This window comes from Cyprinus carpio, chromosome B23 (assembly GCF_018340385.1).
Source record: "Cyprinus carpio isolate SPL01 chromosome B23, ASM1834038v1, whole genome shotgun sequence".
NCBI classification, from domain to species: domain Eukaryota; kingdom Metazoa; phylum Chordata; class Actinopteri; order Cypriniformes; family Cyprinidae; genus Cyprinus; species Cyprinus carpio.
Window position 1 is genome coordinate 26620203 of NC_056619.1, and position 24375 is coordinate 26644577.

General features: G+C 40.0%; 2 protein-coding genes across 2 annotated transcripts in view; both read right to left on the reverse strand.

Annotated features, from left to right (window-relative positions):
• LOC109081706 (macrophage mannose receptor 1-like) overlaps positions 1-24063 on the reverse strand; it is a 57770-nt gene extending 33707 nt beyond the window's left edge. Inside the window, exons 1-2 of the mRNA XM_042750888.1 lie at positions 23602-24063; positions 22642-22680 (exon numbers count right to left, since the gene is read on the reverse strand). Of these exons, the coding sequence (XP_042606822.1) occupies positions 22642-22678 (37 nt within the window). The 5' untranslated portion in view covers positions 22679-22680; positions 23602-24063. The remainder of the gene's footprint in view (positions 1-22641; positions 22681-23601) is intronic.
• On the reverse strand, positions 14485-19141 carry LOC122141954 (snaclec 1-like). The gene is made up of 2 exons (XM_042750892.1): positions 18993-19141; positions 14485-15086 (listed from the first exon to the last, which is right to left on the reverse strand). The coding sequence occupies exons 1-2, from the start codon at positions 19114-19116 to the stop codon at positions 14731-14733; spliced, it is 480 nt and encodes a 159-aa protein (XP_042606826.1). The 5' UTR covers positions 19117-19141; the 3' UTR covers positions 14485-14730.
• Positions 24064-24375: the final 312 nt, after the last annotated feature.

Sequence of the window (24375 nt, forward strand, 5' to 3'; positions counted from 1 at the left end):
GTCAGACAGATTCGGCCGCAATATCAAAAAGAAGATAAAGGGCCCTATTTTAATGATCTAAATGCAAAGTGTAAAGCGCATGGCGCAGGTGCACTCAGGGCGTGTCCAAATCCACTTTTGCTATTTTAATGACGGAAAAACGGTTGGCGCGCCGGGGCACATGGTCTAAATGGGTTGTCCCTATTCTCTTAATGAGTAATGGGTATTTTTTGGACGTAACGTGCAATAAACCAATCAGAGTCTCATCTTCCATTCCCTTTAAGAGCCAGTTGCGCTCGTGCCATGACAGATTTGCTATTTACACGGCGGAATTTGGCAAGTGCAAAGACAGAACGCGTCTCCGAGATGAAACGGAGCTGCTCGTGTGAGAGCAAATAGATAGCCTAATTCTGATACATGCGATGACTATCCATTATGACATGAAGGCATTTTTATATTTAATTAGCCTACAAAAAATTCGTATGCATTGTAATCCTATAATTTTGAATATTTGGCATGTTTGTGTGCTGCTGTGCGTCCCTGTTTTTAATAAGCAGCGTGTACACATGTTGTGGACCCGCCTATACTAACAGGCTCTTTAAATGACAAAGAAAAAACATTGCGCCAGACTTTAGACCAGGTTTGAGTTGGTCTATGGCGCAGTCTATTTTCAGCTCCTTAAAATAGCAATGCGCCAGCAATGCGCCTGAACACACCTCTTTTTTAGACCAGCACGCCCATGGGAATTAAACAACGTGGCGCTGGATGGGAAAATGCGAACGGCGCTGGACTGAAACTAGCAAACACACTAGGGCTGCGCCTTGCGTCGCATTGCGCCTCTTAGAAATGGTGAACACCTCACTTCTTTCTGGAACTTTTCCAAACTTACTAAAAACTGCAGTTGTTAAACCCCTTCTGAAAAAGATTAATCTTGATAACACCTTTTTGAGCAATTATAGACCAATATCAAATCTTCCTTTTATAGTCAAAATTATAGAAAAGGTTGTTATTAATCAGCTGAACAAATACTTAAACTCAAATGGATACCTGGACAATTTTCAATCTGGTTTCCGACTGCATCACAGCACAGAGACAGTGCTTATTAAGATAATAAATGATATTCGCTTAAATTCTGATTCTGGCAAAATATCAGTACTGGTATTACTAGATCTCAGTGCTGCGTTTGACACTGTCGATCAAAACATACTTCTACAGAGACTGTAAAACTGGGTCGGGCGTAATGGTTCAGGTCATACCTAGAAGGGAGAGGTTATTATGTGAGTATATGAGAGCATAAGTCTAAGTGGACATCCATGACATGCGGAGTCCCACAAGGTTCAATTCTTGCACCGCTCTTGTTTAGCGTGTATATGCTCCCACTAAGTCAAATAATAAGAAAGAACCAAATTGCCTATCACAGCTATGCTAATGATACCCAGATTTACCTAGACTTATCTCCAAATAAGTACAGCCCCATTGACTCCCTCTGCCAATGCATCAATGAAATTAACAGATGGATGTGCCAGAACTTTCTTCAGTTAAACAAGGAAAAAATCTGAAGTTATTGCATTTGGAAACAAAGATGAAGTTTTCAAGGTGAATGCAAACCTTGACTCTAAGCGACAAACTACTAAAAATCAAGTCAGGAATCTTTGTGTGATTCTGGAGACAGACCTTAGTTTCAGTAGTCATGTCAAAGCAGTAGATAAATCAGCACACTATCATCTAAAAAAACATTGCAAAAATTAGATGGTTTCCAGTCAAGACTTAGAGAAACTTGTTCATGCCTTTATCACCAGCAGGGTGGACTATTGTAATGGTCTCCTCACCGGCCTTCACAAGAAGACCATTAGACAGCTGCAGCTCATCCAGAACACTGCTGCCAGGATTCTGACTAGAACCAGAAAATCTGAGCATATCACACCAGTCCTCAGGTCCTTACACTGGCTTCCAGTTACATTTATGATTGATTTTAAAGTACTTTTACTCATTTATAAATCACTCAATGACCTAGGACCAAAATATATTGCAGATATGTTCACTGAATATAAACCTAACAGAGCACTCAGATCATTAGGATCGAGTCAGTTAGAAATACCAAGGGTTCACACAAAACAAGGAGAATCTGCTTTTAGTTGTTATGCCACCGGCAGTTGAAATCAGCTTCCACAATAGATCATATGTGCTAAAACATTAGTCACTTTTAAATCCAGACTCAAAACTCATCTGTTTAGCTGTGCATTTATTAAATGAGCACTGTGCGATGTCCGAACTGATTGCATTGTATTTTATGAATTGCACTGTATTGTATGCAACCCAAAATGATTGCGCTGTCTTAAATTCATTTTAAATTAATTTTTAAGTCATTTTCAAAGTTTTGAAACTCGTTGTTTTATTTTTGTGATTATTTTATCACTATTTTTTTAATGATTATTTTACTTTCATGTAAAGCACTTTGAATTACCATTGTGTATGAAATGTGCTATATAAATAAACTTGCCTTGCCTTGCCTAGTCTCAGGCATGGGGCATTGTGGGAAATGGAGTCCGAAAAGATTGGTTAGCACTCTGGTGATGGTTCCCTCTAGTGGTGATCGGAGGGAGCCACAGAGGATGGATTTGTGACAATTGCTCTTTTGTTGGTTTTGATTACTTCTATTGTCCTCATTTGTAAGTTTATTTGGATAAAAGTGTCTGCTAAATATATATATTTTTAAATATAATATAAATGTAAATAACAAAACTAAATTTAAATTTTAAAACAAGCCCCAAATCAAATAAATATGTAACACACAAAAAATAAATCTCTTCATATAAACAAAATAAGGCTTTGTCTGTGCTCTTTCCATTTAAAATTAGAATCAACCACTGCATTTTAATCATGATCCAAACAAAGATGCTGCATACATGCAACATGAGCAGTTTTTCATCCAAATTAGATTGTATAATTTCCAAATTTTAAGGAAAAACAATGATTAGACTTCAGTTTTGTGAAACTATACATAAAAAATATCTGCATGAAACAGAAACAGCAGACGAGCTGAACGAGACGCAGATTAACTCTCTGCCAACAGGTGGCGCTTAAAGTGTTTCCTTGGTTTCCACTGTAAACAAAGCAGCGCTGCACTTATGAACTTTAATATGCATTGTACAGAGGCAAGATGAAAAGAACAAAATACCATCTAAACTTTTCTAAAGACAGTAAGTTCCCCTCAGACTTACATTCACATAGACTCCTACCCCTTATTGATTTGCGATTGTTAAGCATCTCAACCGATTTGAATCGTCACATATTTAATTTGATTTTCATCCGGCTCGCGGTTAATCGTTGCATCCCTACAGATTAGTCCTGTCACTTTAAGAAGTTACTTCTAATGTCAGCTCGTTAGGTGTATAAGACACCTGTCCACACAATCGGTATCTTCCATTCCAACCTCTCCCACCACCATTGGCAAGACCAAAGATCTGTCAAAGGATGTCAGAGACAAGACTGTAGATCTGCATAAGGATTGAATGGGCTACAAGACCATCAGCAAGAAGTTTGGTGAGAAGGAGACAACTGTTGGTGCGATTATTCGGAAATGGAAGAAATACAAAATAACCATTACAATAAATAAGCACAACATTTGGTCTTGGTTTGGAGCTCCATGCAAGATCTTGCCTCATGGGGTAAGGGTGATCATGAGAAAGGTGAGGGATCAGCCCCTAACTACATGGGAGGAGCTCATTAATGATCTTAAGGCAGTTGGGACCACAGTCACCAAGCAAACCATTGGTAACACACTACGACGCAATGGACTGAAATCCTGCAGCGCCCCCAAGGTCCCCCTGCTCAAGAAGGCACATGTACAGACCCGTTTAAAGTTTGCCAAAGAACATCTTAATGATTCAGAGAAGGCTTGGGAGAAAGTGCTCTGGTCAGATGAGACCAAAATTGAGCTCTTTGGCATAAAATCGACTCGTTCTGTTTGAAGGGAGAGAAATGCCCACTGTGACCCCAAGAACACCATCCCTACAGTCAAACACGGAGGTGGAAACATTATGCTTTGAGGCTGTTTTCCTGCTAAGGGTACAGGACGACTTCACCGCATTGAGGGGCAAATGGACGGGGCCATGTACTGTAAAATCTTGGACGAGAACCTCCTTCCCTCAGCCAGAACACTAAAGATGGGTCATGGATTGGTTTCCAGCAAGACAGTGACCCAAAACGTACCGCCAAGGCAACAAAGGAGTGTCTCAAAAAGAAGCACATTAAGGTCATGGAGTGGCCTAGCCAGTCTCCAGACATCAATCCTATAGAAAATTTGTGGAGGGAGCTGAAACTTCGAGTTGCCAAACGACAGCCAAGAAACCTTAAGGATTTAGAGAGGATCTGTAAAGAGGAGTGGACCAAAATCCGTCCTGAGATGTGTGCAAACCTGGTGACCAACTACAAAAACGTCTTACTTCTGTGCTTGCCAACAAGGGTTTCTGCAACAAGTACTAAGTCATGTTTTGCTTGGGGATCAAATACTTATTTCACTCACCGAAATGCAAATCAGTTTTTAACCTTTATATAATGTTTTTTTTTTTTTTCTGGATTTTTTGGTTGATATTCTGTCTCTATACGTTAAAATAAACCTACCATAAAAATTACAGACCCTTTATTTCTTTGTAAGTGGGCAAACTTTCAAAATCAGCAGGAGATCAAATAATTTTTTTCCTCACTGTAATACACTGACAACCATCTTAAAACACAGATAAAGTGATATAGTTAAAAAGTACTTTAAAGGTAGAGTACGTGAAATGTCATGTTAGATTTATTATTTTTTGACCATATAGTGAGAACTTACTGTTAAATACACTCTAAAAATATCTTTGTTTTATTTTTTAACCCAAATGCTGGGTTCAGCCGGTTGAGTCATTTTATTGGGTTGTTTTTAATATTTTTACCCATGTGCTGGGTAGTTTTTCTGTAACTAAGTTGCTGGGGTTTATGTTAGTTTTTTTTTATTTTTTTTTATTTAGATGTGCTTGTATGATATTGTATAATACGGATGATGAGTTATGGTGAGTTAATGTGCTTTTTTGGTCTTTTTGGGTAGAGTTTGTTTCTTAGTGCTGCTGCCACCGCTGCAGGTTTTTTGGGATATTTTTTTTATTAGTGGTTTTGTATACATTTTAGTTCATTTATAAAGTCTTTACTGTGCTATAAATTTTATTATTTTACGCAATGCAACATAAAGACAAGATGTCAGTCAGCAGCGGTCCTTTCGCACGAAGGTAACGCCTTTTGTCTTGCATAACATTAATGGATTTTATTCATTATAATACTGAGTTAAATTTAATTTGATGTTATAATATGTTCTCTAATCTCTGTACTATTTGTGTATGGGCAGGTTTGGGAGTCAGTCACGGTATCTCTCAGCTACGAGTGAAACGTGAGGCCACGGTCTAAAGTTTGCAGTTCCCCAGTGAACAGCAACCCATCACCAGCTCAGATTTTGGTGACACAAAGGCACGAGAATTAGCGCTATTTCAGTAAAAAAGTGATTACAGAGAACGGTATCAATATACTTAAATTAAAATGTCTTTTTTTTCTAAAATGTTTGTTAAATGAGTTTAATTGTATGCAATATTGTAAACTATGCTATATTCACCCAAATAAATTTAATTTGTCTTGTATGTTGTGTTCTTGCTTAATAATTAATGTTCATCTTTTGATTATTTGATTATTGCTGATTATTTTGTGTGATTTTTAATTTCCAGCTTATTTTCAGACAGCAATATAATAATTTTTAAACAATAGATGACTTAAAACATACAACCCCAGCATGGTGGGAAAAATATTTAACCCAAGCAGCTGGGTCAGAATAACCCAGCATGTGTTCTGTCCAATATTTACCCAGCGCTGGGTTGCCAAATAACCAAAGTTGGGTTGTTTTTAACCCAGCATTTTTTAGAGTGTAGTTAAACATGTTTTTACCTTTTAGTCTTTTACCTTTGAGAATATGAGTGTTATTTACAGTGTACTGTTTTATGCTGCACATTTCTGCTTTCAAAACCTCCAGAATTATTATTATTTGTTTACTTTTACTACATTTTAGTTTATTTTCTTGTTTTGCGCATATAATAATTATAATTATTATAATAGAAATTAAGTGTGAGAAAACCTTTATGGGGTTGTTATCACCATCACCTTTGGATCGATCTCTGGATATTAAGTTAATTTTTGTTTATTTTCTCTATAATGTTTTAAAGCCATATAAAATTAAACTGAAAAAAAAAAAATCCACACATTCACTAGGTAAACAGTAATCAACTTATAACATATTATAAAACACTACTAAATCAACCATAGTTAATGTGAAGTTAAAACAACAGTAATTATCTTAACTATCTTAAGTTTCTTACCTTTAGATGTTGATATTCAGGTGTGTTTGTGTTTCATCTTTTATCAGGACAGACTGATATCACGAATCATTTCTCCTCTTCTGCTCCTCCCATCTTTGGTTTTCCTGGACGGGAAAATTCCCTTCTGTTTTTTACTTCTTTATTCAGGTTTGTTTCCTTCTTTATTGCCAAAGGGAACAGCACTGAACTTGTGTGTGTGTGTGTGTGTGTGTGTGTGTGTGTGTGTGTGTGTGTGTGTGTGTGTGTGTGTGTGTTTATGTTAGCGGAAAATCCAAAATACCCACTGAGTTTGTTTTATTCCACTTCATCTATTTGCATCTGTAAATTTTAATTTCAATACATGTATTTAAACATTTTCTTCTCCAGTTCAGCTTTACTTACATACAGTAAATCTTTAACTCTAATATGACAACAAAATCAAACAATTAAATGGTTTAAAAACAGTATAGAATGTGTAAAATTATAATATTTGTAAAAATGCAGGAAGTTGTCTGTTAGGGTTAGTGTGTAGGTTAGGTTTAGGTTATAGTATGCATAACTAGTTCTATATAAAAACAATATATGTCCATGTAATGTCCATTTTTATTTCTGCAGGGAAACAGAAACTTGGAAACTTTAATGAGATGTGAAGGAGAATCCGCTGAGGTCTGAAAGAGCACAAGTGCATTTATTATTTAATGAATTATATTGTAATGACCCGGCATGCATCGTGAGTAGCCGGGTGCATTATAGGTATTTGTTTATAGTTTATTTATGCGTTATTAAAGCAATATGGTTGGGTTGTTTTGTTAGCATTGTTATGTGTGTTTATGTTCAAGGTGGTTGGCGTGGGTCTCGAACCCACAACCTTAGGGTTAGGAGTCAAACTCTCTAACCGTTAGGCCACGACTTCCCTATAAAAAGGGAAAAGAAGACAGTGCAGCCTCCTGCCATTTGATTCTGTCAGCTCGCCTGCTTCTAGAGACCCTCGTGGTCGTGCGGTGTCTGGGACACGAGTGCTCTCACTCTCTGTCAGCCAAGCGTAAAAGTCGTGCCGCATAGATGCTAGCACCCCACTAGCAATTAGCTCAGTAATAGTCTACTGGCCTAGTTTAGCTCCAGTCAGCCCACGCTCTGATGAACAACCGCCAGTTGTTACAATATTAATGAACTGTTATTATTTTCTCCTTCCTTGTCTCAATCTCCAGTGTCTCATGTGTCTGTGTGACATTTAAATTATTTCCCTATTAATTTACATATTGTTCTTACAGACTGAATCTTCAGGACAGAATTTGAATATGTGCCGTTCTTCCTCAAGATGACGATGATGGTAAAAAAAAAACAAAAAAAAAAAAACAACAAACACAGGACCGAACCAGGAAACCAGGAGCGCTTTTCAGGTAAAATATGCAAAACCATCAAAATATGCTACCTGAAATAAATTTAAACATAATATTTTAGCTAGTTGCAAAGGCAACATTTCTCATCTCTGTTTAATTTAACTTCTTGTAATAAATGACTAAAACTATGTATATAGTGTGTATGTATTTTGTATATTGTAGCAGAAATATTACAGTTACAAACAAACTTTATGTTTGGAGTATTTCTGCTGTATTTCTTTAAAATAAACAAGAGAAGGCCAGAATGTGTCTTTTGTGTTGAAAAACTGTCAAATGACAGCATGACACCAAACACAATGAAAAGACACCAGGAAATGAAGCATCCAGAGACAATCAGTAAAGATCAGGGCCTGTATTCATGAAAAATCTTAGTGCTAAGAGCTGCTCCTAGTAACACAATTCTAAGAAAATACTTAGAAATGTGGATGTTTCCTCTTAAAATTAAAGAAAAACATAATTCAGAAAGCATCTTAACACTTAAAATAGGTCTTAAGGTCCAAAATGGTTAGAAGTATGAACAAGGACTTAAGAGGCTTAAGAGTTTCTTTAGCAGAGGAGAAATTGGACAAAACAGTCAGAGATGTTAGTGTGTCACTAATAAGATCGGTCACAAACATGATCCCTGCACGATCTAATGTGTAGAATCTTGTTAACGCATTATCATGCATTGTGTGCAACACATTTCTTCTCCCTCTTCATGTTTTGTCCAATTTCTCTAAATTTCTCCTATATTTCTCCCAATTTCTGCTAAAGAAACTCTTAAGCCTCTTAAGTCCTTGTTCATACTTCTAAACATTTTGGACCTTAAGACCTATTTTATGTGTTAAGATGCTTTCTGAATTACGTTTTTCTTTAATTTTAAGAGGAAACACCCACATTTCTAAGTATTTTCTTAGAATTGTGTTACTAGGAGCAGCTCTTAGCACTAAGATTTTTCATGAATACAGGCCCTGATCTTTACTGATTGTCTCTGGATGCTTCATTTCCTGTTGTCTTTTCATTGTGTTTGGTGTCATGCTGTCATTTGACAGTTTTTCACCACAAAAGACACATTCTGGCCTTCTCTTGTTTATTTTAAAGAAATACAGCAGAAATACTCCAAACATAAAGTTTGTTTGTAACTGTAATATTTCTGCTACAATATACAATATATATATATACCTATATATGTGTGTATATATATATATATATATATATATATATATATATATATATATATAGAGAGAGAGAGAGAGAGAGAGAGAGAGATTTAGTCAATTATTACAAGAAGTTAACTTAGCGATGAGAAATGTTGCCTTTGCAACTAGCTAAAATATTATGATTAAATTTATTTCATGTAGCATATTTTATTAGTTTTTATAATCCTGTTTCTAACAAGAGTTTTTTTTTAAAACAGACAAAACACTCAGATTCTGATTGTTTTGCATATTTTACCTGAAAAGCACTCCTGGTTTCCTGGATCGGTCCTATGGTTTTTTTTTTACCATCATCATCATCTTGAGGAAGAATGGCACATATTCAGATTCTGTCCTGATGATTCAATCTGTAAGAAAAATATGTAAATTAATAGGGAAATAATTTAAATATCACACCGACACATGAGACACTGGAGATTGAGACAAGGAAGGCGAAAATAATAACAGTTCATTAATATTGTAACAACTGGCGGTTGTTCATCAGAGCATGGGCTGTCTGGAGCTAAACTAGGCCAGTAGACTGCTACTGAGCTAATTGCTAGTGGGGTGCTATCATCTATGGGGCACGACTTTTACGCTTGGCTGACGGAGAGTGAGAGCACTCGTGTCTCAGACACTGCACGACCACGAGGGTCTCTAGAAGCAGGCGAGCTGACAGAATCAAATGGCAGGAGGCTGCACTGTCTTCTTTTCCCTTTTTATTTTTAACACAGAAAGAAAACTTGCAAAGACTAGGCCATACCTCCGTGTCCCTGCCTTACACACCTCTCTCCATGATGGTGACGGCCACACTTACACATAACAGTGCAGTAAAATGAATCCAACCCACGTGAACCAACTTGAACATAAACACACATAACAATGCTAACACAACAACCCAACCATACTGCTTAAATAATGCATAATCAATTATAAACAAATACCCATAATGCACCCAGCTGCTCGTGGTGTGTGCTCACGCTTCATGCTGGGTCATTACATAACCCCTCCCCCCAAAGTGGGTTAGTACCCCAACAACCCTAATCTCCCACAACAAAATCCCACAAATGTCCTGGCCGGCATCAAACACGCTCCGGCCTCCCTGATGTTCTACCTCCAGCGCCAGGCTTAGTCCTGAATCCGTCATTGTCCATCTCAGCACTGGGAGTAGATGGTGGGGAGCCGCCCTGGATTCCACCAGTCTCTTGTTCTGGGGCCTGTGGGTGGTACGGTGCCAAAAGGTCCTTTTGAAGCACCACCCGCCTACACCATCCAGGCATTCGGACTCGGAAGACCACCTCTGAAATTTGGGGGAAGATGGGGGAAGAACACCTACACTCTGTTCCTTGGCCCAGAGGTAGGCCCATGGTCCTTGGTGTCATACGTCCTCTTAGGCCTCCCTTGCCAGTTAGTGAACAGTGCTTAAGTTCCTTCAATCACCTGAAGTAGTCCAGTTCTGGTCCACCAGCAATCTCTGGCTCGGGTGGCGACTTGAACACCAAGTCCACCGGCATGCGGAGCTCCCTCCCAAAAATCAGCACCGCCGGTGTGCACTGACTTGACTCTTGCACTGCTGTCCTATATTCCCACAGGACCAGGGGCAGATGCTGGTTCCAGTCACTCTGGTACTGGCTTGACAAGATGGCAAGTTGGGTGGCCAGGGTGCGGTTGAACCACTCAAGCAGACCATCACTTTGAAGGTGGAGGGGAGTAGTTCTTGTCTTCTTCACTACCAACCGCTGGTTTGAGTGTGTGGGGGAGTGGTTCTTGTCTTTTTAACTAGGGTCACTATGAAGTTCGAACATCTCATCCACTAGTCGCTGCGCTGTCGTGGAAGCACTCTGATCCAGCACTGCATACACCTCTTGCCACTTCATAAAATAGTCCATGGCGACCAGGACAAAATGGTTGCCAACCTCTGTGATGGGGAACAGACCCAAGATATCCACCCCAATCCTCTCCATGGGCGCCCCGACTAGGTAATGCTCCAACCACGCCTGAGAGCATTGGCTGGATCCCTTCTGTGCGTGCAGACATTGCAGCAGTGGACGTGCAGCTCTGCATCCTGACGAAACCCTGGCCAGTAGAACTGCTGCAGCCGCACTGTCTTTATGTTCCCAAAGTGTCCACCACAGCTGCCCCATGAACCCAACAGAGGACCTCCGGCCAAAGAGCGCAGGGAACCAGGAGTTGCGGACCCCCTGGAACTTGCAAAGACAAGGCCATAGCACCGGGTCCCTGCCTTACACACCTCTCTTCTTGACGATGACGGCCAGACTTAACAGTGCAGTTACACATAACAGTGCAGTAAAACGAACCAACTTGAACATAAACACACATAACAATGCTAACACAACAACCCAACCATATTGCTTAAATAACGCATAAATAAACTATAAACAAATACCCACAAGGCACCCGGCTACTCACGCTGCGAATAATTACTCAAAAAATAAATAAATAAATAAATAAATGCACTTGTGCTTTTTCAGACATCAGCGGATTCTCCTTCTCATCTCATTAAAGTTTCCAAGTTTCTGTTTCCCTGTAGAAATAAAAATGGACATTAGATGGACATATATTGTTTTTATATAGAGCTAGTTATGCATACTATAACCTAAACCTAACCTACACACTAACCCTAACAGACAACTTTCTGCATTTTTACAAATATTATAATTTTATACATTCTGTACTTTTTTTTAAACCGTTTAATTGTTTGATTTTGTTGTCATATTAGAGTTAAAGATTTACTGTATGTAAGTAATGCTGAACTGGTGAAGAAAATTGGAATTAAAATTTACAGATGCAAATAGATAAAGTGGAATAAAACAAAATCATTGTGTATTTTGGATTTTCTGCTTATATAAACACACACACACACACACACACACACACACACACACACACACACACACACACGAACACACACACACCTTCAGTGCTGTTGCCTTTGCCAAGAAAGAAGGAAACAAACCTGAATAAAGAAGTAAAAAACAGAAGGGAATTTTCCCGTCCAGGAAAACCAAAGATGGGAGGAGCAGAAGAGGAGAAATGATCTGTGATATCAGTCTGTCCTGATAAAAGATGAAACACAAACACACCTGAATATCAACATCTAAAGGTAAGAAATGTAAGATAATTAAGATAATTACTGTTGTTTTAACTTTACAATAACTATGATTGATTTAGTAGTGTTTTATAATATAAGTTGATTACTGTTTGCCTAGTGAATGTGTGGATTTTGCACATTTTATCTGTTGCTGAGTATTATTATTATTTTTTTTTCTTTCAGTTTAATTTTATATGGCTTTAAAACAGTATAGAGAAAATAAAAAAAAATGAACTTAATATCCAGTGATCAATCCAAAGGTGATGGTGATAACAACCCCATAAACTACACTCTAAAAACGACCCAGCTTGGGTTATTTGGCAACTCAGCGCTGGGTAAATATTGGACAGAACTCATGCTGGGTTATTTTGACCCAGCTGGTTGGGTTAAATATTTTTATATTTCCATCCATGCTGATGTTTTAAGTCATCTATTGTTTAAAAAAATATTATATTGCTGTCTGAAAATGGACTGGAAATTAAAAGTCACACAGAATTACTACAGGCGGCAATAATCAAATAAGCAAAAGATGAACATTAATTATTAAGCAAGAACACAAAATACAATACAAAATGAATTTATTTGGGTGAATACAGCATAGTTTACTATATTGCATACATTTAAACTTGTTTAACAAGCATTTTAGAAATAAAAAAGGCACGTTTGAAAGTAGTTTTAATTTAAGTGTATCAAAACCGTTCTCTGTAATCCCTTTTTTACCGAAATAGTGCTAATTCTCGTTCCAGTGTGTCGCCGAAATCTGAGCCAGTGATGGGCTGCTGTTCACCGGGGAACTGCAAACTTTAGACCGTGGCCTCACGTTTCACTCGTAGCTGAGAGATGTCATGACTGACTCCAAAACCTGCCCATACACCAATCGTACTGAGATTAGAGAACATATTATAACATCAAATTAAATTTAACTCAGTATTATAATGAATAAAATCCATTTATGTTATGCAAGACAAAAGGCGTTACCTTCGTGCGAAAGGACCGCTGCTGACTGACATCTTGTCTTAATGTTGCATTGCGTAAAATAATACAATTTATAGCACAGTAAAGACTTTATAAATGAAATAAAATGTATACAAACCTTTATTTCCAAGGTCATTTGTCCATTCCATACCACCTACCTCACTGAGACAGCCTTCAGTGCCCTTGTGGCTATAAAAACAAAGTCCTGCAACAGACTGGAAGTCCACAATGATTTTAGACTGCTAGCACTGGTATTACACCCAACAATTCCATCACTAGTCAAAGGCATGCAAGCCGAAGGTGGACATTAGCGTTAACCTCCCATGCATTACAATATATTTTTAATTAATTTTAAGTGTTTCTAAGGTGTTATTTATTTATTTTTGCCAGCATTGTATATATTTGAAGGTCCTGTAATTTGCCACAATATAGAAGTATCAGTAAGCACTATTTTAATCCTTCAACACTTATTTTAACATTTAAATGCTTCTGCTGATGTTCAAATATAGTGCAAATATTCCATGAAGTCACTCAATGAATATTTATTACCATTATATAAAATTGTTACATTTATCCATTTATGTTTACATGTATTCATTATAGATGATTTTATTCAGGAACATCACACACACTTTGTCATCAAGTCAACAATTTTCGATGCCAAGTGAAGGGACGATAAATACACAGTAATGAAGGAAATTAACTAGACACAGGTGAGCAACATAATCAGTAACTATAGTGACAAATGAGAACATAGAAACCATGATGACCAAGGAAACCAGAAGGAAACACAGGAAACAATGAGATGCAAACTAAAAGTCTGTGAAAATGAAACTAAAACTGAATGTGACACACAAGAGCATGTAATTATCCATCACATCATCCTTTTAATGACTCTAGGAAACAAGCTGAACCAGATGTTAAAATACAAAAGTTTTTTTTTTTCCCTTTTTTTTTCATGAAGTTGCATGTATTATAATTATATATGATTATATTTGCAGTCATTGTAGATGGAGTTTGCAGAACATGTCAGTTCCAGAAAAGTAAATGCAACTACTAAATAACATGCAATAAAAATTTATAAAAAAGTAAACTGAAACAAACAAACAAACAAAAACACAGTAAATGTTTGTCTCCATCACCTCAAGAGTCATGAAACTGAATCAAATAATTGATCTTAAACAAGTGAAAACATGATAGAAGTTCAAATAGACATTAAAGGCTTTAAACTGAGATGATTTGAGTCCAATAACAGAAAACTTCATGACTGTAACACTGAAATATACATTTTCAGTGAAGCTGCTTTGAAACAATATTTATTGTGATAAGCGCTTTACAAATAAACTGGAATTGAACTGAATTTAATTGAATTGAGTCCAAATGTCTTGACTGAATCTTCATAATCTGTTATCTGACTCACACACAGTAGGTAGATTATTATATTATAATACATTTGTATACATATTTGGTCTGTTGCTGGTTACTAATTACATAATGAAAACTTTGTTTTTACTTTTATTAATTTTATTAATGGTTTTGAGTAATTTTTGATTACTTTTGTGATTACATGAATAATTTACTGGCATTGTGTGAATATATGTAATCCATAAGAAAGTAACAGTAATCTGAATGTTGGCTTTTTAAAATGTAGTGTAATCTAATTACAAGTACTGAATATTTGTAATCTGGATCACATGTAATCAGTGACTCTCCAGCACTCACTTGATGCAGATGAAGTTGTATCTATCAGTTTCAGGGCGGCTGATCCAGCGATTATCGCAGGTCCTAATGACTCCGGATCTCACCGTCTTATCGCAGTCATTCAGTCCAGTGTCGTAATCAGGAGCCCACTGATTGTAGCACACGGTGCAACCGTTCACCCAGAACCAGAATCTCAGTGCGCAGGCGTGACGCAGACCCAGCCACACGTGATCGGAGAGAGCGCTCGAGGTCACATCCATCACCCACCGCTGCATCTGCTCCGAATCCACCGACACCAGGTCCATGTCCCTATCTCTGCAGTATCTCAGAGCTTCAGTCCACGTCTTATTCTCTCGGATCAGAACCAGTTTATCTGCAACACAAACAGATCAATATAAAATCAAAATACAGAAGCATTTAAATACAGGATCCAGTGCTATTTTAGTGCCGTTTAAGAAGGTTGTCACGGCACGTATATATTGAATAATGGTGTTGGATAAAATTGCAGGTAAGTCGTTTTATTTAGGGATAATCCAAAAGGGTAAACCGTCCAGGCAGGGGTCAAAACCAAACATAATCCAAACAACATAAATATGACACGAACACAAGGCAAGGCAAGGCAAGGCAAGGCAAGGCAAGGCAAGGCAAGGCAAGGCGGACATGAATAATACTCGACATTAAACAAGGACTCTGTAACACAGACAGAAAACAAAACCAGGTATATATAGACAGGTGATTACAATACTAACGAGGAACTGGCTGAGTGCAATGATTAATGACCAGGGACAGCTGAGTGCAATGAGCAGTGATGAAACAGACAGGACTATGGGAAATGCAGTTCTAAAGTGGTGGGTGACAATAAGGGGAAGTGAGACCTCTAGTGGACACCCAGGGATACACAAACCAGATACCGTGACACTACCCCCCCTCTAAGGAGCAGCTTCTAGATGCTCCTCAGAACAAACCAAACAAAACAAAGAGACCAGGAGGGAGGTGGACTGGTGGAGGCAGAACAGGGGGAGGGATGGCGGGCCAGGCCCGTGTAGGGGAACTGGGACCGGCAGCGATGGTTCCCCTGGCAGCCCAGGTGGCTCGGTCAGATCAGGGGGCCATGGTGGACCCGAAAGTTCAGGGGACCACGAGGGACCAGGCAGTTCAGGTGGCCATGGTGGACCCGAAAGTTCAGGGGACCACGAGGGACCAGGCAGTTCAGGTGGCCACGGTGGATCAGTCCATTCTCGTTGTGCAGACGGCCAGGGAGAAATTCGCCATTTGAGTGGCCCGAACGGAACCTGCCATTCGGTGAGCCAGTGAGGAGCAGACTGTGGCGATGGCCAGGTCACGGCATTGTGAACGGCATCGGGAACGGCCTCAGACAAGGGCACCGCCTCGGGAACGGCCTTGGACACGGGTATCGCCTCCGGAACCATCTCGGGCCCCGCATCGGCCTTCGGAACAGCATCGGGCACCGCCTCGGGAATGGCCTCAGGAACGGCATCGGACAAGGACACCGCCTCGGGAACGACCTCGGCATCGGGCACCGCCTCGGGAACGGTCTCAGGAACGGCCTCAGGAATGGCATTGGACAAGGGAACGGCCTCAGGAACGGCCTCAGGAACGGCATTGGACAAGGACACCGCCTCGGGAACGGCCTCGGGAACGGCCTTGGACACCGCCTCGGGATCCGGAACAACATCGGCCACCGCCTCGGTCTTCGGAACAACATCGGCCACCGCCTCGGCCTCCGGAACCATCTCGGGCACCGCATCGGCCTCCGGAACAGCATCGGGGCACCGCCTCGGCCTCCGGAACAGCATCGGGCACCGCCTCGGCCTCCGGAACCACATCGGCCACCGCCTCGGCCTCCGGAACAACATCGGCCACCGCCTCGGCCTCCGGAACCATCTCGGGCACCGCCTCGGCCTCCGGAACCATCTCGGGCACCGCATCGGCCTCCGGAACAGCATCGGGCACCGCTTCGGCATCGGGCACAGCCTCGGGCACCGCCTCGACCTCCGGACCAGCATCGGTCACCGCCTCGACATCGGGAACAACATCGGGCACCGCTTCGGCATCAGGCACCGCCTCGGGAACCTTGGGCACGTCCACCTGGACGACAGCGGCCTGCTCGGGATCGTCCCTCCTGGACGGCAGCGGCCTGCTCGGGAACGTCCTCCAGGGACGGCAGCGGACTGCTCGGGAACGTCCTCCTGGACGGCAGCGGCCTGCTCGGGAACGTCCTCCTGGACGGCAGCGGCCTGCTCGGGAACGTCCTCTGGGCTTTGAGGAACGGCTGACGCCTGTCTCCTCCTCCTGCGACCTCTATGATGGCGTGCCGGTGGCTCCTTGACGGAAGACTCGGGCGTTGAGTCAGCCATCTTGTCTGCCAACACAGGTGTAGATTCGGCCATCTTGTGCAGTGGTGCTGGGCTGGCGGCCCTCTCGTGCTGTGGTGCTGGGCTGGCGGCCATCTTGTGCTGTGGCGCTGGGCTGGCGGCCATCTTGTGCTGTGGCGCTGGGCTGGCGGCCATCTTGTGCTGTGGCTCTGGCTCAGCAGCCTTGATGTGAACAGTCTTGGGAACCTCCAGGGTCTGTGACAGCCTGGAGAAATACTCCAAAAATGAGTCAGCGGCCATCTTGGGCGTAGGCTCTGAGCTGGTGGCCATCTGGTACTGAGGTGTGAGGCTGGCCTCCATCCTGCCTCGTGGTACGGGGTTGGTGGCCATGCCCCGCAGCGGCGCTGGGTTGGCGGCCATCTTGTGCTGCGGTGTGAGGCTGGCGGCCATCTTGTGTTGTGGTACTGGGCTGCTGACCATTTGGTGTTGTGGCGCTGGGCTGGCGGCCATGCACCGCAGCGGCGCTGGGTTGGCGTCCATTCTGCCTCTTGGCGCTGATCTAACGGCCATCATGGGCAGTGACGCCACCATGGCGGGCGTGTGCTTCCTCTCACCTCTCCGCTCGCCATGGTGAGACGGTGGCTCTGACCCATTCCCCAGGAGCCCCGGGTCAAAGGGGGGCCATGGTTGAGAGCGATGCTGAATCTCCTCTCGGCCACTCCCTCCTCGGCGACCTCCCCTGGTCCCCCGGAAAATCACCAGGCGAGTTCCCTCAAAACCGCCTCTCTCCCGCTCTGTGGCTGGGGATGAGATATGGGCAGACATACCGCTGGTTCTCGTGTTGACGGAGTCCTTCTGTCACGGCACGGATCCAATGAGACACGGGTGATAGAACCAATTGCAGGTAAGTCGTTTATTTAGGGATAATCCAAAAGGGTAAACAGTCCAGGCAGGGGTCAAAACCAAACATAATCCAAACAACATAAATATGACACGAACACAAGGCAAGGCAAGGCAAGGCAAGGCAAGGCAAGGCAAGGCAAGGCAAGGCAAGGCAAGGCAAGGCAAGGCAAGGCAAGGCAAGGCAAGGCAAGGCAAGGCAAGGCGGACATGGATACTACTCGACATTAAACAAGGACTCCGTGACACAGACAGAAACAAACCAGGTATATATAGACAGGTGATTACAATACTAACGAGGAACTGGCTGAGTGCAATGATTAATGACCAGGGACAGCTGAGTGCAATGAGCAGTGATGAAACAGACAGGACTATGGGAAATGCAGTTCTAAAGTGGGGTGACAATAAGGGGAAGTGAGACCTCTAGTGGACACCCAGGGATACACAAACCAGACACCGTGACAAAGGTCTGCAAGGTAAGGAGGTGCCAAGCCATTTAATAATTTAAAAGCAAACAATAAAAGCATTATTCTATTTGGAAACATACTGGCAACAACTGAAGGGAAAAAAGAATCGATGTAATGTGCTCTCGTTTTCGAGTGCCTGTCCGCATCCTAGCTGCTGCATTTTGGACTGCCTGCAAATTTAACAACGCTTTCTGGATGACTCATATGTAAAGGGAATTACAATAATCAAGTCTTGAAACAATAAAGGCATGAATGACTTTCTCAAGGTCTTTAACAAAGAGAAATATCTTGACTTTAGTCAGGAGTCTCAAGTGAAAAAAAACTGGATTTAAGAACAGCATTGTTTTGTGTATCAAATTTAAAAGCTTTGTCAAATAAAAGACCTTAACCATCTTACTATATGAGACCAGAGGGCAAAATCTGAACAAACTGTAGGATCCAAATTAGATTTTTAATATGAGGCTGCACTATTGCATGCTTAAAATGGGCAGGAACAGAACCTGACCAAGCAACGATTAATTATAGCCATGACACTCGGACTAATAACTAATATAAAACTGCGAGTAGGAATAATACCTTGAGGGCAGGCTGTAGGCTTCAAATGTTCAACGTTCTCCACCAAGGCTGTAAAAGATACAGGCTTGAGCTGATTAAAAACAGCAGAGCAGGTAGAAGGGTATAAAAGGAGCATCCCAGTCATTGCAAGCAAAACTGGTTCATGGCTTATCACTGAGAGAAGTGTCAAACAAATCAAAAAATCACGTCTCAGTGCAAAATCGCAAAAAAAAATTAAGTCTTTCACCAACTTCCATACTTAATTTTGTGAAAAGATTTAGGGAATCCAGAGAAATAGCCGTACGTGTAGGGCAAGGCAGGACTCCTCAGGTGAATGTGCATGACCTTTGAGCCCTCAAATGTTATTACATAAGAAACCTCATGCTGCGATGTTAAATATAGCCACATGGGCTCAGGAGAAAAAACACTGTCACTTAACACAGTCTGCTGCTGTATCAAGAAATGCAACTTGATTCTCTGTTACTCAAGGGCTCTTTGGGCCACAGCTCATCTCAGATAGTCAAAAATCAGTGGAAATGTGTGCTGTGCTCAGATGAGTACACTGGGAAAAATGGACATCATGTTCTCAGTACCAAAGACCAAAGGGAGCGTCCAGACATTCGGCAGCGTCAGATGCAGAAGTAAACGTCAGTGTAAACAGCAGGAGTGACTGTCTGTCTGCTACTGAACATGCATGACCAGTCATGAAAAGGAGAATCAGGCAACGATGATCATGGACTGATGAGCTTCTGAAGTCTTGTATTAAGTGAGACTGGACACATATTTTGTTTGCAAAACTTTACCAATTAGTATCCTAAAACACTAAATTGAGATTTTTATTTTTTAAATAAAAGGTGAGAGGTTTGAAAGTCCAGGTAAAGGTAGAAGATCAGAAAAGGTCATAAAGGCCTCTTAAAATGAATCCACATGAATCAAGCAGTTTATTCCAGATTTAATTTAGGGCTTTTATTTACATTTAAACAATGATTGACAGACAAACATAGTGCTCAGATAGAGACTGTGTGTCATGCTAGAATGTGTTCTGTTTACTACATGTGTGTGTCTTTTTGCATGGGCATTCATGTTAATACAAGCCTAAATTAAGTCTGTTGTACATACACTTTAAAAAAAGAAAAGAAAAGATTTTTTTGACGTTGTAAATAACAAGAAAATATTTCAGAACTTCATAATTTTACATTTACAGTAATTCAGTGTGTTACTTGCTGTTTCTTTTTAATTATTTAATTAATTTATTAGCAAATTCCGACTGAAAATTGATTCTACGACAATTATTTTCAATGTATAAAGTGACCGTTTCTCTAAATATGGATTCAGTTTTTGACGCCTTCATGACCTAAGTTTTGTTTACCTGGACTTTCAATAGTGGGATAGAAACCTCTAAGGCAGGGATCTCCATCCCTGCTCCTGGAGATCTACCGCCCTTCAGATTTCAGTTCCAACCCTGCTCCAACACACCTGTCTGTAATTATCAAGTAGCCCTGAACACCGTGATTAGCTCACGGTTCAGGTGTGTTTGATTGGGGTTGGAGCTGGAATTTGTAGGACTGTAGCTCTCCAGGAGCAGGGTTGGAGACCACTGCTCTAAGGTTTCATTAAAAATATCTTCATGTGTTTCAGAGTTGAACTAAAGTTTTATGGGTTGTTGAGTAAATGACGAAATTTTCATTTTTGGGTGAATTAACCAGGAACAAACTTGGACAGTTTTGGGTTAAAGTTACAGTGCGCTTGTTGAACTTCTCCTGTAATGATGAGAGAGTTTCTGTAGTTTGACATGTAGATGTACAGCAGCTCAGATGATTGATCTACTCACCATCATAACACACAAAGAGATGCTGTTCTGAACAGAGCTCGTCTGTCCATCGTCCTTCATCACTGATACCAGTTGATACACAGATGCTGTTTCTGCCATCTCTGATATTGGGTTCACCACTGTTCCAGTGTTTGAATATGCATTTGCTGTTATCTGACCAAACCCAGGATCTGTACAGACCGATCCAGGCTTGATTAGGTGAAGTTAGGCTCTGGATCTGATTATTCTCACTCTCATTCCTCACACTGACCAGATCTGTGTGTTTCTGTCTGCAGTAATTCTGAGCATCAATCCAGTTCTTTTGCTCCTGTACAGGGATGAATCCTTTACTGCTGCCTTTAAAAGAGAAAGACATTTGTCTGATATTGATTTAGAGAATTAAATACATGTTCTTTCTCCTCTCATTTACCAAGAACAAAAAAACAAATCTAATTTTGGTTCATTATTCAAAAGTGAAAACGTTTCATGATGAAAATGATCAAGTCTTTTAGAATATTTCTGTTTTAATCACATAATCAAGTCACATTTATTTCTGTAGCATTTAAAATAAAATAAGTGTCATTGTTGCAAAATTCATCAGTTCCTTAGAAACCAATTCAATTCAGCTACAAGCAGCTCTACAGAAGACCACATCTCTAGTTCATCTGGTCAGAGGAGAACTGGCCCCCCGACTGAGCCTGGTTTCTCCCAAGGTTTTTTCTCCATTCTGTCACTGATGGAGTTTTGGTTCCTTGCCGCTGTCACCTCTGGCTTGCTTAGTTGGGGACAATTATTTTCCAGCGATATCGTTGACTTGATTGCACAGATACTATTTAAATTAAACTGAGCTGGATGATGACATCACTGAATTCAATGATGAACTGCCTTTAACTGAAAATTGAGTGTTTACTATTGTCATTTTGCATTATTGACACACCATTTTCCTATTTAATACTGTAAAGTTGCTTTGATGCAATCTGTTTTGTTAAAAAGTTATTTTAACAAAATATTTATTTTTTTGTTTTGTTATCTGTTTCACTATATAAATAAAGGTGACTTGACTTGACAATAATTTGGTTAATTAATTTGGTTAATTAATAGTGCAAAGTTTATCAGATATGAAACATACAGCTGAACTCACCATTATAGCAGAAGAATTTAATTCCTGTATTACAGTTTATATCATTCCATTGTCCATCATTGTTCATATAAACACAGTCTCCATCTCCATCTGGTTGATTTGTTCCCCACTTCCTAAACTGAGACTCATTTCCTCTGTAGAAGTCAGAGTTATTCAGAGACCAAATCCATGTGTCCTGCAGCCCAATCCAGACACGGTCAGCACTGCTGTTCACTCTCTGTAGGAGCTGATTTGTGTCATTCTGTTCATTCATGTTATTAATAGTGACCAGATCTGTGTATTTCTCTCTGCAGTATCTCTGAGCTTCAGTCCAGCTTATGTTCTGATTCACAAAGTGATACTGACGCGGAGACGAACTGAGCACGACTGAGGAGAGACACATTCACACAGATCTCACTCATTATATCCACACTGTATTTCAAGAGCTCAGAGTTTCAGTATGTGTTTGATAAAGTGCTCTGAATGGTGGTTTTGTACGTTCAGTGTTTCCACAGGATTTGGTGACACTGTGGAGCTCTAGTGGAAGAACACTGAGTGCATTTTAAAGTTAAACGCATGAATGTGGTGCATTTCCAGTGTTTTGATTTTCAGTGAACAAACTGAATTCTTTGCATCGGCTTGAACTTGAAAGTTGACTGAAACCTCTTTTAGTTGTGACAGCACTAACACTAACTATCAGCACTAGTACTAGTCAAGCACTCATTTAAACACTCACTCACCTGTGAGCAGAACAGACATCAATGTGATTCTCTCCATTTCTGAGGGAAGGGAACAGAAATCAGTCTCAATAAATGATGCAGACGCTGAACATCTGACCAGATCCAGAACATCAGATCATGTCATTTCTGCTTTGTCATTGCTTATTAGATTCTACATCAGTTATAAATACACACATGAAGCTCCTGAAGCTGACGTGTGTCGTGATTCAGTCTGAAAATACACTGAAAATACATAAAACTTACAGTAAAAGCAGCTGTGGTTCCCAGAACTTTTCAAATATTTTAGGTTTTATGGATTTAAGTTGCATTTACAGTAAAACATTTTTCTGTACATTATTTTTAAAAAATATTAAAATAATTGAAATTGAAATAATAAAATCTTAAAAACACAGATTGTGATACAGTTAAAAAGAGAAACCCACATAATGAATCTACTATATGAATGAAACAATGAAACAAGTGCTATAAAATTACATTTCTAACAGTTTATATAGTTATTAGACTTTTACTGTATGATTTTTAGTGTTTTACAGTTAACAAATATGAGCATTTTTTACAGTGTATTGTTTTATGCTGCATGTTTCTGCTGTTAAAATCTCCAGAGTTAAATTCACACACACATTATGATCTGGTATTGCATTGCTGTTGTAAGTAGGTTTTGATCATGTAATAGCATATCATTTATTTAATAAATAAATACATTTAGGACACACTTGGGAAATTAAGTGTGAGGATACATTTATGAAGTTATTATCACCATCACCTTTGGATTAAGTTTATTTGTTTTTGTTTATTTTCTCTGTAATTTTTCTCTATAAAAACCCAGATATCAACAGATAAAATGTGCTAAATCCACACATTCACTAGTTAAACAGTGATCAGCTTAATATAATGTGATATAAACACTGCTAAATCAATCATATTATAATCAGTGTAAATTTAAGACTCAGAGTTTCTTACCTGTAGATGTTGTGATTCAGGTGTGTTTGTGTTTCTTCTTTTATCAGGACAGACTGATATCACCGATCCTCTCTCTTTCTGCTCCTCCCATCTTTGGTTCCCTCCCTTCTTCACTCCTTTCTGTGGTTTGTTTGTTTCTTTGTTCAGGTTTGTTTCCTTCTTTTTTAAATAGAGAAATGAAATAGTTTTACTGAGGTTTTTCTGCTTTCAGATGTTTGTACTTCAGCTCCACATTCATTGTTCAGCTCTGGACTGGATTGTTGACTCGTTTGTATTCTTTTTTAATTTCTCCAGAGAAACATCTGAGATAAAGTCAATACTTCGATGAGAATGCTGAGGTCTGAAAGAACACAAGTTATTTTTGGTTAATTATTTTGAGTAATTGTTTAATGAATACTGGTATTATTCCTGTACTCATTTCCTCTGTTTATCTCATTTGAATTTTTTTCCATTTTAATTTGAATATTGTTATATATATTTTTATGCAGCTGATGTCTCTCAGGGATCAATGATCAAATACAGGACAGAATTTGAATGTGTGCCGTTGTTATTCAAGGGAAAAACAATCTAACCAGAAAACCAGGAGCTCATTTTAGGTAAAATGCAAAACAGCAGAATAACAGAGTTTTGTCTCTTGTGTTTTGTCTTTTTTATTATTGTTGAGTGATTCTGGTCAAAAATCTGGTTGGAAACAGGGCTATTAAAACTAAAACCATTAAAAGCTATTTTTATTTATTTATTTATTTATTTCAGTTGCAAGCATCTGAAATAAAG

What these genes read in the sequence shown, in the direction of transcription:
- LOC122141954 (XM_042750892.1), bottom strand. Translation starts at nt 19,116, where the DNA reads ATGACTGGGATGCTCCTTTTATACCCTTCTACCTGCTCTGCTGTTTTT. An exon ending in GCCTACAGCCTGCCCTCAAG is followed by an intron (nt 15,087 to 18,992) that starts GTATTATTCCTA and finishes TTTGTGTTGCAG; the next exon opens with ATAAACTGGTTCTGATCCGA.